This window comes from Cuculus canorus, chromosome 23 (genome assembly GCF_017976375.1).
Source record: "Cuculus canorus isolate bCucCan1 chromosome 23, bCucCan1.pri, whole genome shotgun sequence".
Classification (NCBI taxonomy): Eukaryota; Metazoa; Chordata; class Aves; order Cuculiformes; family Cuculidae; genus Cuculus; species Cuculus canorus.
The window spans coordinates 4,570,014-4,586,297 of record NC_071423.1 but is presented as its reverse complement, the minus strand read 5'-3'; the positions used below and the strand labels follow the sequence as shown (position 1 = coordinate 4,586,297).

At 50.3% G+C, this 16,284-nt stretch overlaps 1 protein-coding gene across 10 annotated transcripts in view; it reads left to right on the top strand.

The window, feature by feature from the left end:
- The window catches only part of CADM1 (cell adhesion molecule 1), a 174,947-nt gene that overhangs the window by 127,996 nt on the left and 30,667 nt on the right, over positions 1-16,284 (top strand). For all 10 annotated transcript variants that reach the window (XM_054086830.1, XM_054086832.1, XM_054086833.1 and 7 more), the window contains exons 5-7: positions 170-325; positions 12,294-12,393; positions 15,174-15,346. In XM_054086830.1, the coding sequence (XP_053942805.1) occupies positions 170-325; positions 12,294-12,393; positions 15,174-15,346 (429 nt within the window). The remainder of the gene's footprint in view (positions 1-169; positions 326-12,293; positions 12,394-15,173; positions 15,347-16,284) is intronic.

Here is a 16,284-nt window from a genome sequence, read left to right as displayed (position 1 = left end):
GTTGGTGTAAGGGGATCGTTAATCATTGTGGTTACACAGTGTGGACTTGAGGTGGCCACAATGGTCACAGGAAGGAGAGGGGTTGGTTATCCGAAGGGCATGCGTCGCCTGGGTGCAGCGGATCGTCCCTCCCGTGGTCACTCTCTGCTCTCCCATCGTCTCCTGGCAGGCAAGTCGGAGGTGGAGCAGTGGTCCGACATGTACACGGTGACCAGCCAGCTGGTGCTGAAGGTGGGACGGGAGGACGACGGCGTCCCTGTCATCTGCCTGGTGGATCACCCTGCGGTCAAAGACTTGCAGACACAGCGTTACCTGGAAGTCATGTGTGAGTAGCAGAGCTTTTACTTCTCTAAATGTATAAAATTACTCACTTAGGAGTTCAGGAACTATTCGCAATGTGATGAAATCATAGCATAGATGGAGTTTACAGCCTGGTATTAAAAAAATCAAAATAAAAATGTTTGGTACCACTTCCCAGGTTCAGCCCTCTGTGACACCATAAATACGTACTCGTCTTCTTTTAAGGAGTCTTTCTGTACAGGGAGTTTGTACCATCACAGGTTCCCAGCTGGGTTTATAATTGTCAGAACAGATTAAATCTGAGCATTTTTCTTTTAGCAGCCTACTTATCTCTTTGAAAAGCGCTTCTCTGCTCTCGCATCAAAGGGACTGGGCACCACCGTGAGTGTACTGGCAAAAACTTGGTACCGTGCAGAAGAAACCCAGTTGTGAACATACAGCTCCAACTGGTTTCCTAAATCAGAGTGACGTGGGTTATGTGGGAGCTGCAGTAACACCACTGATTAAAGCCAACCTATTTTCCGTAACGCTCCTACCATGTCCAGTGTTAATAATGCATTTCACTCATGTAGGAGCTGCTCTGCTCTATGCGGCGTTAACAAGGTTTGTGAGCAGGTACCGGAAAATGCCTGCGGTCCCAAGTGCAGCCGTGCCTGACTCTCAGCTGGCAGAGATGATGGAGCTGCTGTGTACGCACACCTCAACCCGGAGAATGGCTCCCAAAAGACAGTCTACAAACCCTGGAGAACCGGGAGCTAGTGCGATTAAAAATGCTTATTTTTGCAGGTTCACTTCAACTACAAGATTCCACTGAAAGGGGAAGAGGAAGTTTTGTATTAATTTATTTCATCTGCTTCATTATGTAGTTTCATTATGAACATCTTGGTTACAATTCTCATATCTCCGAAACTAGCGGGAAGTAATGTTCCTGTAATGAGGAAAACAGAAATGATCAGATACCACCTAAATTGGCAGATACGAGATTTCTTGCAACTGTGCTAATGTGTAATTCATTTATGCAAACTTAATGTCCATTAACATTTCTTGTAGAGCTCCATTAGCTTTAATAATACATTAGCACCTTTGTGAGGCTTGATCAAATTCTTAACGGGGGGGAAAACCAAAATCCCATCTTCCCTGTTGTGCAAAGGGATTGAAATCTTGCCGGGTTTCTTCCCCTTGGCCGGAAGGGCATCGGGTGACATTTAGGCTCCCTTTCTGAAATTCGTCTGCCATCCGGGTCGTTGGACGGGACCGGAGGGCAACGCTGGTTCTGAAAAAAATTAACATTTTCTCCATTCTTCCTCAATTAAATCCCTTCTTGACCTCTTTTGTTTGCAGCCTTTGCAGGGTTCCTCGTGCAGTGGGGGTAAAGCACGCGTAGGCTGCAGTTATTTGACGTCCTAAAGGACGCGTGCCATCCTCAGCTGATGGGTGGGAGGCTCCTGTGGCATCCGCCGTGCAGGACTCTGCCCTTCGCACTGATTTTAGCGATCCCTTCTTTGGTGGAATGGAGCTCACGCAGAGCCCCCTCGGAAGGGGATGAGTAGGAAAAGAGCTTTCAAGACTGGTTTGGTTTGATGTTCTGGTCTGGGTTAAACTCTTAAGCTTGTCAAAAGGAATTGTGTTTATATACGGGGACTTGACCCGCGTTAGCCCAGCGGATTCCTTCAGTGGGCAGCAGCAGATGGTGGCAGAGAGGAGTTCCAGCAGAAGAACATGTCGTGCGTCATAACCTTGTGGCTCCCAGCAGTTAGCGGCTTCGGGACTTCATGTGCTGGAGTGCATCCAGACATTGGCATTTAATACCTGCTGTTGGATGTGAGCTTAAGGTGGAAAAGGCAGTAACGGAGCAAACTTTTTACCCTTAAGCTTTTCCTGCTTCAAGTTGATGACTTGAAGATGGGAGAGAGTGAGCAGGAGGAAGACCGTCTTGTCTTCATGGTTGGGTATCTTGATAAGAGCTCCCATGGGCCATCATAACACGGACCATCAGAGCTAACTGATGCTTCTCGGTTGCTTTTTAGATGCAGGATTTGCAGTCGGAGGCAAAGACGACTGTTGCTTGCGCTTCTGCTGACCGTGCTGTTACCTCACAGGTGCGCCCGCTGCTCAGTCTCCAGACCGGTGGCATCAGCACTCGCTGTCATCCTGTGCGTGTGGTCGTTGCTGCTTTTGCTGCAGCTGGAGAGGCGTTGCTCCTGATCACTTAGCTGTGTTGCTTGCTCAAATCCCTGCTCTTACATTCCCTCCACGTAAGTCCTGCCCGTTCCCACCAAGGGCACGGCGGATCCACCCCTTTGGAACACCAGCAGGGCACAGGAAAATATTTTCCTCAGCAGATGTTGTATTTCTCTGCACTTAATGTATCCAACTCGAGCATGAAATGCGGTGGGGAAGGACAGGCGGATGATGGATGGAGCCTTCTCAGATAATGAGGTGTTCTTTGTCTGACTGAACTTCAGAATACAGAGAGATTTGTTCTAAAATGCAACTCAAAACTTGGGGGGGGATTGACAAAAAATGAAAAAAGCAAGCAGAAAACCTGCCCATTTTGCAAAGTGGGGAAGGGAGAGGCGAGATGTCCCTTCCCAGCACAGGGAATACTCAAACGCAACCTAGAAGCGGGAACGGATCCTGGGCTGCGTACAGTTTGTGCTGTTTTGGGGCAGGAGAGCTTGAAACGCAAGCAGGCGTTTCCCGAGGTTACTCTCTCAGGTGCTCCTGCTGTTTTCCAAGAGGAATCTGCTGCTCCTCACACGCTCTGGTCATGTCTTTTGTAGCTCCTCCAGAAGAGGATGAAAAGCAGAGCTGGGGCGCAGCTTGCGGGTGGTGGAGAGCAGAGAGGGTGAGAGCCATTTCTTCCCCCTCACCTCCCAAGTTCCTTCATCCTCCCTTTTTTTAAGGTATTTTCTAAAAGCTGGGTGTGTGTCAGATGTGTTTTGGGAAATGAGGGCCTTCAGTGGCATTGACAATCTGGAATGTTGGTCCTTCAGCTTGTTTGGAGGTCTTGCCTAAAATGTGTGTGGATTCTATTAAAACCTTCTCCTCTGCTAAAAAAAAGGAAGAAAGGTGCAGAGATTTCAGTCCGCAGTGACCTCCTTCCTCTGGCTTAAAAACAATTCATTGGAACATTTTCTTCTGTGTTGTAGGTCAAAGAAAATTGCAGATGCTGGGATTTGGAAGGGTTTCAGTTTCTCACATTTTGGGGTGTATTGGCTTCCTCCCCACCAGCTGGGGTTGTTCGGGATTTCCAGAGCTTGGAGGAGAGAAGGAGCCAATGCTCTCGGTGGGGATCAGGCAGAGCAATTTCAGACTCTGCACAGGGTGAAACTGTGGGGTTGGTTTTGCTGTTTAATCTCCAGCACCGGCGTAGCCGGTAACCGAACCCACCCCAGCTGAGCTGTAACAGGGTAGTCGCTCGCTGTGCCGGGCTCGGTTTGTCTTGCTGCTGTGCCCCTGGGCTCGCCAGGGTTGTTTCCAAGCATCTTCTCAGGTGCCAAGACCATTGCATCCCTGAGAGGGAGGACTGACTCTCTTGCTCCTCCGCTTCCGTGCAACGAGGCTTCTGCTACAGCAGAGTAATAGAAATACTGCATTATCTCATACGCTTTCGTGATAGATGTGATCACCTCTTACTGTCCCCTGAGCTAAACTTTAATAATCGATAGCCCGTTCGCAGCTATCGATGATTATCCACTCAGGGAGGACTTTTTATGTTTGGCATAGCTGTGTCCGGGGCTGATTCCTGCTGGATATCAGCTCATCCTGCTCTTGTCCTGCTGTTTCTTGTTCAGTACCGTGGCTCAGCCCGGTCCTTTGTGCAGTTGTGAGATAAACGCTTCCCCGTGAATATAAGGGTGCTTTTCAAGAGAGATCCCTGCAGACAAGTGCTCTCTGACAGGTACAGAACCTTCCTGGTGATGTTCCTCAAAAGCAGGTGGAGTTGGACGAGCAGTACCGTGCGCTCGCAGGGATGATGACACTTGCACGCGTGATTAACGGCCACGGCGCTGAGCGCATCGCCCTGTGCGCTGGGAGGACACCAAGCATTGCAGGGGGTTGATGTGAAACCATCCCCTGGTTCTGGCCGGAGCGGCTTTCCCTTTGTGATTCCGATCCGGCAGCGAGGGGTGGGAGAGCACTGCCTCGAGGGTAATTTTAGAAAGGAAATGAAGCAACAAAATGCATTAAAATATCATTAAGGAATTGAATGGAAGCAGATATTCCCGGAGATGTTGAAGTTCAGCCTTTGCGGTACTTTTCCTTTTCTCATTACGTGATGCTGGAAGTGGAAGTGTCAAAGTCTTGATCTGGCATTTTCTCTGGGTTGGTGGCTTTTTTTGTCCTTTTCTGCACTCATAATTAATTGCGCATTCATTTTTCTAATATCTACGCGTGTGCTTTCAAAACAGGCACCGATGGAATCCGTTTCAGCCTCTCCTGTTACAGTGGGAGAGCTTTTTGTGCCCGGTTATGTTAAAAACCAGCCCGACCTGCCTGCCGTCACATCTCCAGCAATCCTGATATTTCTATCGAGTACAAATATTAATTGCATCGTATGCAGTGAAGTGATTAACATCAGCGTAATTTATCATCTGGAGATTTCTAAAAACGCATAAACGAGTTGTTTTTGTTCACCGAGGTGTTGACCTCTTCAGAAACTTTGATTTTAAAGCTTTTTTTTTTTTTTCTCTTCCTTTTCTTTTAGTAAATATAAAAAGCACCACAATCAGCCAAGTGTTCAGTTATTTGATTTTCTGGGGCATTAGCTACTCTTGTTTGTGACATTTCCCAGTTGGGTGCTCGTTTGCAAGCTCATTAATAAGGTTTTCTCGGAGGAAGGTTGTTGGGAGTGGGGAGCGGTGCGGGCTGGGCTCTGCATTTTGCGAGCTTTAAGCAGCAGCGAGCACTTAAATATTTAGAAGGGAAGTGTTTATCCCTGCTCTGCCTTGCCTGGCTTCGGTTTTCCTGCTGCAGGCGGAGAGTTCGAATGCCTTTGGGTTGAGGGCGAGTTTTGCCAGGTCGTGCTTGGGGTCAAAAAGCTTTTCATGACAGGTTGTGACCTGCCAGTCATAGGCGCGATCATTATTTTAGACGCGAGGTCTGTTTATTTAATGGATTGCTGTGTTTTGGCTGAAAATCAGCAGTGCAGCCTCTTGTCCTTGGAAAACGGGAGGAGAAGGTACAGGATTGCTGAGGCCGGGTTGTCTCTGGTGCCAACCTTATTTATAGAATCATGGAATCATTAAGGTTGGGAAAGCCCTCTCAGCTCATCTAATCCATCCATCAGCCCAACCCCACCGTGCCTGCTAAACCATGGCCCAAAGTGCCATGGCCACATGTTTCTTGGACACCTCTTCTCTTGACGAGCAAACCTGTGCGATTTTAGGATCATGGAATGGGTTGGGTTGGAAGGGACCTCAAAGCCCATCCAGTTCCACCCCCTGCCATGGGCAGGGACACCTCCCACTGGATCATGGGGCTCAAAGCCCCATCCAACCTGGCCTGGAACACCTTCAGGCATGGGGCAGCCACGACTTCTCCCTGGTTTAAACATTTATACATGTCTATAAATGTTAACTTGAAAAGCATCCTCCTCCAGCTCTTCCCCTGGAATGCCAGTGGGGTGAGACACAGAAACTGGCAGGAGTTAGGTTTTTTGACTCGTTAGACTGGGCTACAGAGCAAAGCGGAGATGATGATCAAATAGTGCCCAAAAAAATGCATAAAATATCATCTGGGTGATTTTGAAGCTGGAATTACCTAAAGTGGACAGGAACTCTGCTTGACCCGTGGGATCCTTCTCCTGGGGATGCCATCTGTCGTCATTTGTGCCAAGAGGTGCGTGTCAGCAATTAATACAGTAATCATAAAATGGATTTTTCAAACTTGGACTCGGGCACCAGTTTCACAGCGCAGGCAAGCGGATTTTCAGCTGAATCATTGAAAGAATCCATTTTGTGGTTTTCTTCGCTGGCAAACAGTCCAGCGACGCAGAAGGTGCTGAGTGACACGTGGCAGTGCCCCATCCCGCACTCGTGGCAAGAGCTTCTCTGTCCGCTGGGAGGAAACCGGCCATCGATAGGCGTGAGTAGTTTGCTTAATGTACATCTTTAGCCGTAATTTGGAGCAGAGAGAGAGAAATCCTGTGCTGGAGATGTGCTGAGGTCCTGGATAGCCCCTCCTGCCGTGCGTCTGCTCTTGAGGGGATGGAAGCAATCCAGCTCTCAAGGAGATCCTGGGCGCTGCCGGTTAGTGCCCGCTCCTGCTCTGGGAGCCTCAGCCTGCTTCCCTGGCTTTCTCATTCCTGGTTTTGTGTGGTTTTCCCCCCAAAGCAGCGGGTGGGAAGAAGGCTTTCTGCTGTCTGCCGACCTCTGCTGGAAGCGCACCCGCGGGGAAGGGTTGACTGGTTCATTACTGGTGGTGGTTGCTGAGGTGGTTAGGAGTCTCCTGGGTTTTGGAGAAGAAGTTGTGCTCCCCGCAATGGTTTTTCTGTGTTTTAATGGCTGTTTTGGTGCAGGGTTTGTGTTTAGGGCAGACAGATTGCTGCATCGTAGGAGCCGTATCGCTCGCGCGGGGGCTGCTGGAGGACCGGGAGCTGCTGCTGGGTGATGACTCAACTCTGGTCTGGTTGGCAGGGCCCCAAAGAGCCCGTAGGTCGAGTGCAATGCGGGTTTTCTCTACCAGCTCCTCACAGCCCTTGTGCACAAGGAAATTACTGGATGCGACCACAGAGAGAAATCTACGGCAGGTACTTTCCTCATTATGCATGTTCTGATTGCATTTCATGGGAGCAGCATGAGGGCGAGAACGTAACCACCTTTCATCTGCTGCCTTCCCTTTCCTAGGAAAACCAGACTTTTCCTTAAGAATGTGGTTGTACTCGTGGATAACAGTTGTGCCTGCTGTGCAGGAGCATCCTTGCGGGCTGCAGCAGCTGAGAATTTACCTGTAGGATGGATAGGAAAGCCCGTGCTGCTTCCCGTGCCCAAAGCCACCTCTGGAGTGCTGGCTGATGCCTCTAGGAGCTCCAAAGGTTCTGCCAGACATTCGGAAAGAAGTGGTTGGAGAGACTGGAGGTTTGTCCTTGGCTTTGTTTTTGAGCGCAGCCCCGCTGAGGAGTTGGGAAGGGAGTGGAAGAGGAGAGGGAGATGCAGCAGAGGGTCCCGAGGTTGACCCTGCTGGAGCATCCCTGGGCACGTGAGGAGGTCAGGTTTGCCCAATCCACCTGGTGATGCACTTTGAGACGGTGAGCTCGCCTGTCTTTGAGATCATCGCTTAGCCCGACGAAAGAAAGCAGGTAGAAATAATAGGCTTAGGCTTTTGTAAGGCCCTGAACTCAGTATAACGTGATATCTTGGCTGATTAATGAGATCTAAGCATTATCAATGGAGCGCACATTTAAATGGATTAAGAAATCACTAACTGGCAGATCTCAAAGGATAGTCATTAGGGAGTAATCAGCAAGCGAGGGTATTTTTAGAGCGAACGCGCTGGCCTGGGTGCTTGGCCTGATGCTGCTCAGCGCTCCCATGAATCATCTGAAGTTCTTAAAAAGTCACTGTTAATCATATTTGCTGATGGCACAGAAACCGGGCTGGCAGCTGATAGGAAGAACTGGGACAAGTGCGGAATAACTCGAGTGCTTTGGTAACTTTCAAGCTATGGAGCTCGAACACGAGGAGAGGTTGAGCGAGTGCAGGGAGAAATCCAGAGGGGAGAGGTGCTGGGCTCCATCGGAGCCACCGGGCATCGGCTGCTCCGGCACAGCGAATTCACTGGAGGAGTCTCCACCATCCCCGTGTTCGATGAATTCACACAGAATCACCAGGTTGGAAAGGACCCACTGGATCATCGAGTCCAACCATTCCTATCACTCCCTAAACCATGTCCCTCAGCACTTCATCCACCCGTTCCTTAAACACCTCCAGGGAAGGCGACTCGACCCCCTCCCTGGGCAGCTGTTCCAGTGCCCCATGACTCTTTCCGTGAAGAATTTTTTGATGGTATCCAACCTGAACCTCCCCTGGCGGAGCTTCAGGCCATTCCCTCTTGTCCTGTCCTCTGTCACTTGGGAGCAGAGCCCAGCTCCCTCCTCTCCACAACCTCCTTTCAGGTAGTTGTAGAGAGCAATAAGGTCTCCCCTCAGCCTCCTCTTCTCCAGGCTAAACACCCCCAGCTCTCTCAGCCGCTCCTCGTCAGACGTTCTCCAGCCCCCTCACCAGCTTCGTTGCTCTTCTCTGGACACACTCCAGAGCCTCAACATCCTTCTCGTGGTGAGGGGCCCAGAGCTGAACACAGCATTCGAGGTGCGGTCTCACCAGTGCCGAGTTGTAGGTTGTCCAGCAGGGAGCAGGGGAAGGAGCATTCTTCGGCTCGGGGCCAGGGCATGGCTGAGGAGCCGGGTGTGTTGTCCCCACCAGGAAGGCTGCCTTTCCCACCCAGAAGTCTGTGGTTTCCTCTCCCGCAGGCGCCCGTCGCGCCTGTTGTAAAAGAAACCTCATCAAACGCAGAATGGGTTTGTAATAAGTTTTTCAAATTGGTTGCTGCTACAGCGTAACCTTTAGACTCCTGGTATTTAACCTTGTATATCACTCTAGCTTTTGAATGAATTTAGCTTAATAAAGGTGCCTTATTAAATTACCAGGCTGTTTTTTTAAGTGGCTAGAAACAGGCGTATGAGGAAATAGCTTTGGGTTGTTAGATCTAATTGGCTGCCGGTGGAGTGTGTGGTGGCTTCAATGCATAGGTGCAAACGTTTATTTTTATGTAGTAATCCAGCGGTGTGATTTTATGGAGTTCCAAGTTGAGGATTTCAGGCTGCTGGAATGTGTTTGAGGGTTAAAAAAACTCTGCTGCTGCCTCCTCGACGCCCTGGATCACCACCCGAGGTAGACGTTGCCCTGGATTATACATCCACAGATGTGGCCGCCAGAAGATGGACTTTCTAATAACATAGTTAATAGGTGGCAAACTGCTCGCCCAGGCCTTGAAACACATCATGGCTTTACCAGTGTGGGCTACTAAATGCCATGGTGAGGGGGAACCAAGCTCAGGATCCCACAGCGCTTGGCATTTCACAAAGCTTTGCTAACAGAGGCCTTGGCCTGGAGAAAAGGCAGTGACTCTGTGCGAGATGGGACGCTTAGAGTAGATGTAGAATTTAGGATTGGCTAAAGGCACGTCCTTCCAGCACAGGAGAGAGATGGAGCTGTTGGAGCGAGTCCAGAGGAAGCCACGGAGATGATCTGAGGGCTGGAGCATCTCCTGTATGAGGACAGGCTGAGAGAGTTGGGGTTGTTCAGCCTGGAGAAGAGAAGGCTCTGGAGGGACCTTAGAGCAGCTTCCAGTGCTGAAAGGGGCTCCAGGAAAGCTGGGGAGGGGCTCTGGAGCAGGGAGGGCAGGGAGAGGGTGAAGGGGGAATGGTTTTCAGCTGGAAGAAGGGAGATTGAGATGGGATCTTAGGCAGAAATGTTTTGCTGTGAGGGTGGGGAGGCCCTGGCCCAGAGTGCCCAGAGCAGTGGTGGCTGTCCCATCCCTGGAGGGGTTCCAGGCCAGGTTGGATGGGGCTTGGAGCCCCTGATCCAGTGGGAGGTGTCCCTGCCCTTGGCAGGGGGTGGGACTGGATGGGCTTTGAGGTTCCTTCCATCCCAAACCATTCCGTGATTCTGACTGTAAGAAACACCACCCCCAAATTATTGGTTGAAGCAAGTGAAATTTTTATGTAGTGTAAGCCTAATTAAAGTGTCGGCTCTCCTGATTCCCAGCCATCCTTCTGAACCCTTCAGACTTGCGGAGCAGTTTCCTAAGTGCCTGCTGTAATTACCAGCGCTCCGGCGAGCCCTGCTAAGGAGAGATGATCACGGCGATAACTCCATCGGGAATGCTCTTGTCTTCACGAGTGCGTGCACGTGCGCTCGTAGAGCCCAGATTTACGTTGCAGGTGACGTCTCTGCGGTGTCCAGATCCAAGCGGCGCGGGTTCGCTTTGCTGCCTTCGTTTGTTTAATGAAGGCTGTGGGGCTGGGAAGCTGAAATGGAAGCGTTCGCCTCCTGTAGTTCTGGGAGAGCTCACTTAGTCTGCAGCTCATTCGCCAGCCTTTAGTGTATTCCTCCCAATTTCCATAAGTAATTGTCAGCTGGTAAACAGCTCATTAGAAATACTAAAATTTATCTAATGAGAAGGGGATGGGAGCACCAGGAGCGGCGAGCGCAGAAGATATTGCGCAGAGCCTTCTCAGCACGCGGGACTGTAGTCTTTGCGTTCCCCTGTAAATTGGGCTGGAAAGGTTTTCTGCTCTTCCTACAGCACAGGGTGCGATAGCATCCGTGTCTCCGACCTTGGCTCGTAGGGAATGCCACAAAGCAAGTAATAAATAGCGAGCAGATGGCCGGGGGGGTGAGAATTGTGAATGAGTGGTAAGCACAGCGGTTAAGATGCTGCTCGTGATGTACTCGCCGCACAACACTTGATGTAACTCGCCTTCCTGCGTTTGTCCCTTGCAAAAGTAAGCAGCCTGATCCAGTGGGATGTCCCTGCCCATGGCAGAGGGGTTGGAACTGGATGATCTTTAAGCTCCCTTCCAACCCAAACTATTCTATGATTCTATGGAAGTGCTGGTGGCGTGGTCCAGAGCGATGCTGACCAAGCTCCGTACGCTGTTCCCTGCTTTTCTTGTTTGCCCTTGTGCCGCGTCCCTACCAGGGCTCCCAGTCCTGGGGATGCCAGGATCAGTCCCTGCGGCTCAGGGCACGCTCAGAGACACTTTCACCCTCCTAGGAAGGACCTTGTATTCCTGGAACATTCCGTTCACTTCCGCATCTTTATTTTCCCCGTGCAAAGCGTTAAATGTGGTTTTCAGGCGCGCCGGAGTCGCCCACATTTCCAGTGGTACTGGGACTCCACGGCAGCCCTAAAGCATCGTGATCCCGGTGCGGAGCCGCCGTTCCCAGCCTGCGGAGCTGCTCACGTCTCATAGCTGCGAGCAGCATCTGTGCTGGGGATTAGTTTATAAAATGTTTGTGTGCAGTCATCTTGGGAGAGGATTTACTCATGTAGCTTATTCCATTACTGGAAATTATGAGAGTTTAAATTGGTTAAATCCTGACACGGGTTTTTTTTTTCCCCCTAATCTCCGTTATTCCATAGGAAGCATGTTAATGAGTTAAGCACAGTTAATAAAATGCAGCAAGCCAATATTTTTGGTAGCGGTTACTCTCAAAGGGAATAGAAACATTTACATGGTTTCAACCTTTATGCATACTGATATTTTTGCCTTCCTTTGTTCCTTACAGTTGAGTAGATGCCTGAAAAATATATGTGGCTTAATGGCATTTGTAGCATTGAATTGATTTCTTGCGCTGACAACATTTTAGCTACAGCTCAGGTTGCGTTTTTAATCTGTGTTTCACTTGTAGCAGATAATGAATTTTTTAATTGTGGGCTTCGGGTCTGTGGTTTGGGTTTGTTTTTCCTGCAGGGTCTCACTAAAGTGTTTTTGAGCTGCTCCCTAACTATGAACGCTTTAACTCTCTGTGTTTATTTTAGGATTTAGAAGAGCTCCGTTTGGATGGAATAAACCCTTCTGTTGTTTGAACAAAGGCGGCGGTGGCTGCGCCTCCTCTTTGTGTTTCTAACGAGCATCTCTTGTAGACCTCAGCGTATTGATATGCGCGGACGTCGGGGCTTGTCACGCAGTAATGTACGACACCCGATAAAACCCATCACCTCCTAGCACCACCACCATCTCTGGTTTCATGATGGTGAAAGCAAATGAGTTCTTGTAGCCTGAGCGAGTTAAGGGATAAACTCCGGTGCGGCAAAACACCTTTCCCAGGAAGCGCCGTGCGGCAACCGCGGTGCAAAGGGCTGTTGGCTCCTCCTTCTCCGGCTGCCAAGCACGTGCTGAGCTCACCGAGAAGACTTTGGGCGCATACCCGACTGCTCCGGGCAGGTGCGATGATTTACACGCTGCTGTTTTTGTCCCGCAGATAAGCCTCAAGTGCGGGTTTCTCAGAATTACCCGGTGCAAGGCCTGACGCGGGAAGGGGAGCCGCTGGAACTGACGTGCGCAGCGATTGGAAAACCACAGTAAGTAGGAGATTTCCCGAAGAGTGGCCGGGCTGTCCGCAGGGACACGGTTGCGCTGCAGAAGCGCGCGGATGCTGTTTGCGTTTGCAGACGCTCCAGGTGCCATTCTCTGCTGCGAAGAGGATGGAACGGTGGGAAAGAGAGGGATGCTTGCTGCACCTGAGCATCTGCCGCACGATTTAGACGTCTGTTTTGATTTGCATTTATTCCTATATAACAAATGGCTGTGGGAATTCCACTGGAAGGGCTCCTAGGAGAGCTCTCCAGAGCCTGCGGGTGCAGAGGGACGAGCGGTGGCCGGGGTGCCCCGTCTGCCTCTTCCAGCAGGGAATGGCTTGGGTGGCAACCGGCTGCAGTCATCCTGCCAAAGCGAGGGCAAGGCCTGCGTACCGAGTGCTGCCGAGGTGCCGGGACACAGAGGTAGGGCTGGCACCAGAGAAATGAGCACTTGTAGAGGTGGAATGGATCCCTGAGGTAAGGCAGCCGGTCTCGTATTGACTCTGCGATGATTTTCCTCCCTTTTTGGTGCCCTGTATGGCTTTTTATGAAATGCAGGTTTTTATTCTTTCTCCTCTTCTTGCCATGCCCTCGAGGCTCTTATATAGTTGAAGAAATTTATGCATCAGGACAATCCTGGCAAGGGAGGGTAGATTTCCTTCTACACTGTCATTGTTGTTCGAATTTCAGTTTTGTCAACTTTTTGGTTTGTGGTTTTTGGGTTTTTTTTTTTTTTTTTTATTTTTATTTTCCAATCCTTCTCCTTCCACTTGGATTTATGGCTGTCGAGTATTTACTCTCCTTTTCTTATTTTTGTCATGTTCATAAGACTCCCACAAACATCCCCAAGAGCTGTCAGCGTCTCCTTGGTAGCGTGCCCAGAGCTGCGGCGTTCCCGCAGGTGCAGCCGGGCTGGAAGCCGGCCAGTCTGGCGGTTCTGCTGGCAGGGAGGAGGTTGGGGTCCTGCCATCCCTCCCCCCCGCCGATAGCACACCTCCTCTCCCAGATTGTTTTGTTGATTCCTGCTCCCCACTTTCTGTTTGGCACGAGGCTGATTCCTTCCTCATCCATTAGGGACCGGCACGTCCCCTGCTGAGTTCCATTTTAATATCTATTTCCCACTCGGAGGCTGTCAGAGCCCCTGTATCCCTCCTTTCTGCCGTTCCTCCCATTTGCTATCAGCTGGGAATTTAATGAATAGGCTTCTTTACCTTTTTTTTTCCTTCCAGGCTATGAATAAGACATACCCACGTTAAATAAGGCAGACACACCTCCCGGCAGCACGCCGCTTAACGTTACGGTGATGCTAGGAACTCGCTTATGTAGGTCACTTCACCTGTGTGTCTCAGAGCATAAGAAAATACACAGTAAAATAATGGGCTCTGTGTTTTTAAGACACTGATTCAATCCTTTCCAGAGGTTTAAGATGATGAGCAGGGACGTTGCTCCGGTTAAACCAGAATCGTTTCTCAGCAGAATTTGGCAACTGGGGAGGGAAGCTCCGAGGAACAGGAAAGAACAGAGAGCTGAAATGGCTGTTTTGGTATTAGTACAGGCGTTTTGTTAAATTAGACACAAAGACCCCCTAAGACAATGCCAAAAGTGGGAAGATGCTGAAACGGTCACTTCTAGGACGGTGCAGGGTGAGCCAGGTCTCTGAGAAGCAGCCTGCTCCTAGTGCACGCTGAGCTGGGGCTCCAGAATCACAACGAACCTTTGGAAAACCCTAGCCAGGAGCATCAACACCCTTTGCCACCCCTGCTGGGGTTGAACTGCATTTCTGCTCCCTCCAGCACTCCTCCTGCCCTGCCGTGGCTCGTGTGCTGGCGGCTCGGAAGCAAGGAGAGCAGCGCCAAGCCCTTGGCCAACCCCAGACGTCAGCCTTGCAGCAGGCAGCCCTGGGTTTGCCCGGGGTTGTGTCCGTCCCAGTAGTGCGGTTGGGATGTTGGAACTTCAGGAGCTTCTCCACCATGAGAAGGAAAAGCCCAAGCCCGTGAGACACCTCCGGCAGCGCGAGCTCCCGGCAGAGTCCAGCCTGAGAGAGGCTGGCTCAGGCAGAGCTGCTCTGTCCTTACTGCTTAACGACTATAAGAATAATATATTAAAAAAGAAAAAAAAAGCTCCCCCTGCCCTCCCACGCCCCGCAGCACTCACTTTCTTTACTAATTCTAACCAAACACCCTAACTTCATTCACTAAACGATGCCAACCCCACACTCATTTGGGTTCCGGTAGCAAAGGGATGCGGGAGAGGGGCAGCCTGTTGGCCAGGTGGGACCGGGGAGAGGAGAAAAGGAGAAGGGTGTTCCTCTCCTCCAGCAGCTCAGACATTCTTAGCGAGCGGCACAGCCACCTCTGAGGGAACCACAGCCATCGCATCGCTTTGTGGAAGGGTTCAAGATTGACAACAGTGTCCTTGTTCTGCCACATGCTGTCCAGATCTGCATGCAGAGCTCCCTGTGGATGCACCTCTAGTCCATAGCCTCAAAGGTTTCAGGTTTACTGAATTAAGCGTATGATTAACCACTAATGAACTTTCTTCCTGCTTGCATTAGTGTTTCAGAAAATTTAAGGTCTGGATACAGTTTCCTGTTGGGTTAAAATAAATTTAAATTGAGGAAGCCCGACAGCATCTGGGCTTGAGTAGTGCAAAAAAAAGTATGTGTTGTTTCTTTACAGTTTTTCTTGGTTTGGGCTTTCTGTCTGTGGATGAACTATTGAAGATGCCATCTTGACCATAGGAAAATAGTAATGTGATTGTTTCTTTTTCTCCCTCCTCTGTAGGCCTACGGACATGAGGTGGTTAAGAGTAGATGATGAGATGCCTCAACACGTTGTAGTGTCTGGTTCAAACCTTCTCATTAGTAACCTAAACAAAACAGATAATGGTACATACCGCTGTGAGGCTTCAAACGCGGTGGGGAAATCACATGCGGATTACATGCTGTTTGTATACGGTACGTGAGAAAAACCACCGTTCTTCTAGACTCATTTACACGTAATTGCAACATACCGCGCTCTGAAAACTTGACAGACGTTAACAGTTTGCTTAATGCGAGATTTACAGATAGCTCCGACACGTCTGCGGTTACGCCGGGTTGGGGCAGGGACTGGAAATCCATTCCTTTCGCTTCTGTGAGTCTCAGTGTCGTGGAGCGGGTGCAGAGCCTGTCCCAGCGCCCGCTGAGCTCCCTCCTCCGGAGCTTGGCTCGTGGCTTGCCACGGCACTCATGCGCTGCCAGGTGGAGCGTGAGGAAAAGCCAGAGCAGGGGCACGGGGAGAACTGGGAAGTTCTCTGGCCTGACACTTCTCCTAGGGCTTCTCCAATAGTTCCTTTTCCTTTTGTAATACCTTCTCTGGCAATGGCCGGGCTGAGGGGGGCTCCAGATCTTTTATTCTCCACTTAAATTACCAAAGAGTCAGCCAGCATCCGTAGATAATCCCAACCCAGTAAATAAACTGGAGGAGCGAGATGCGTTAAGCCTGTCCGCGGCTGCTGAGCAGACATTAAAACACGTCTCAGCATCCAAAGTGCCGTGAAGTACCTCCTTTAATCCCGCAGTTCCTCTGCATGACTTTGCCATTGCTGGAAAACCTTGGGCTCCTCTCGCAAGGCGCTGCATGGCATAAAGATTCAGCAAGCGCTTGACGAGCGATCCCCCAGCGTATTTACAAGCAGTTCCCTTGGGCTGCGTATTTACTCGATACCTGCTATGAGTGGTTACGGTGTGGCTGGACTAAGCTTGCGGTGGGTGTTTATTGCCTCTTGCTTGGATGGGATGGTAATTTGCTTTGGTTTGAGGTTTGCTCCATGCAAGAGCTGCTTGAAGCTTTGCAGTCCCCGATCCAGATAAATAGGTGACATCGCCTGGCCAGACGCCATCTGCGCATGAGC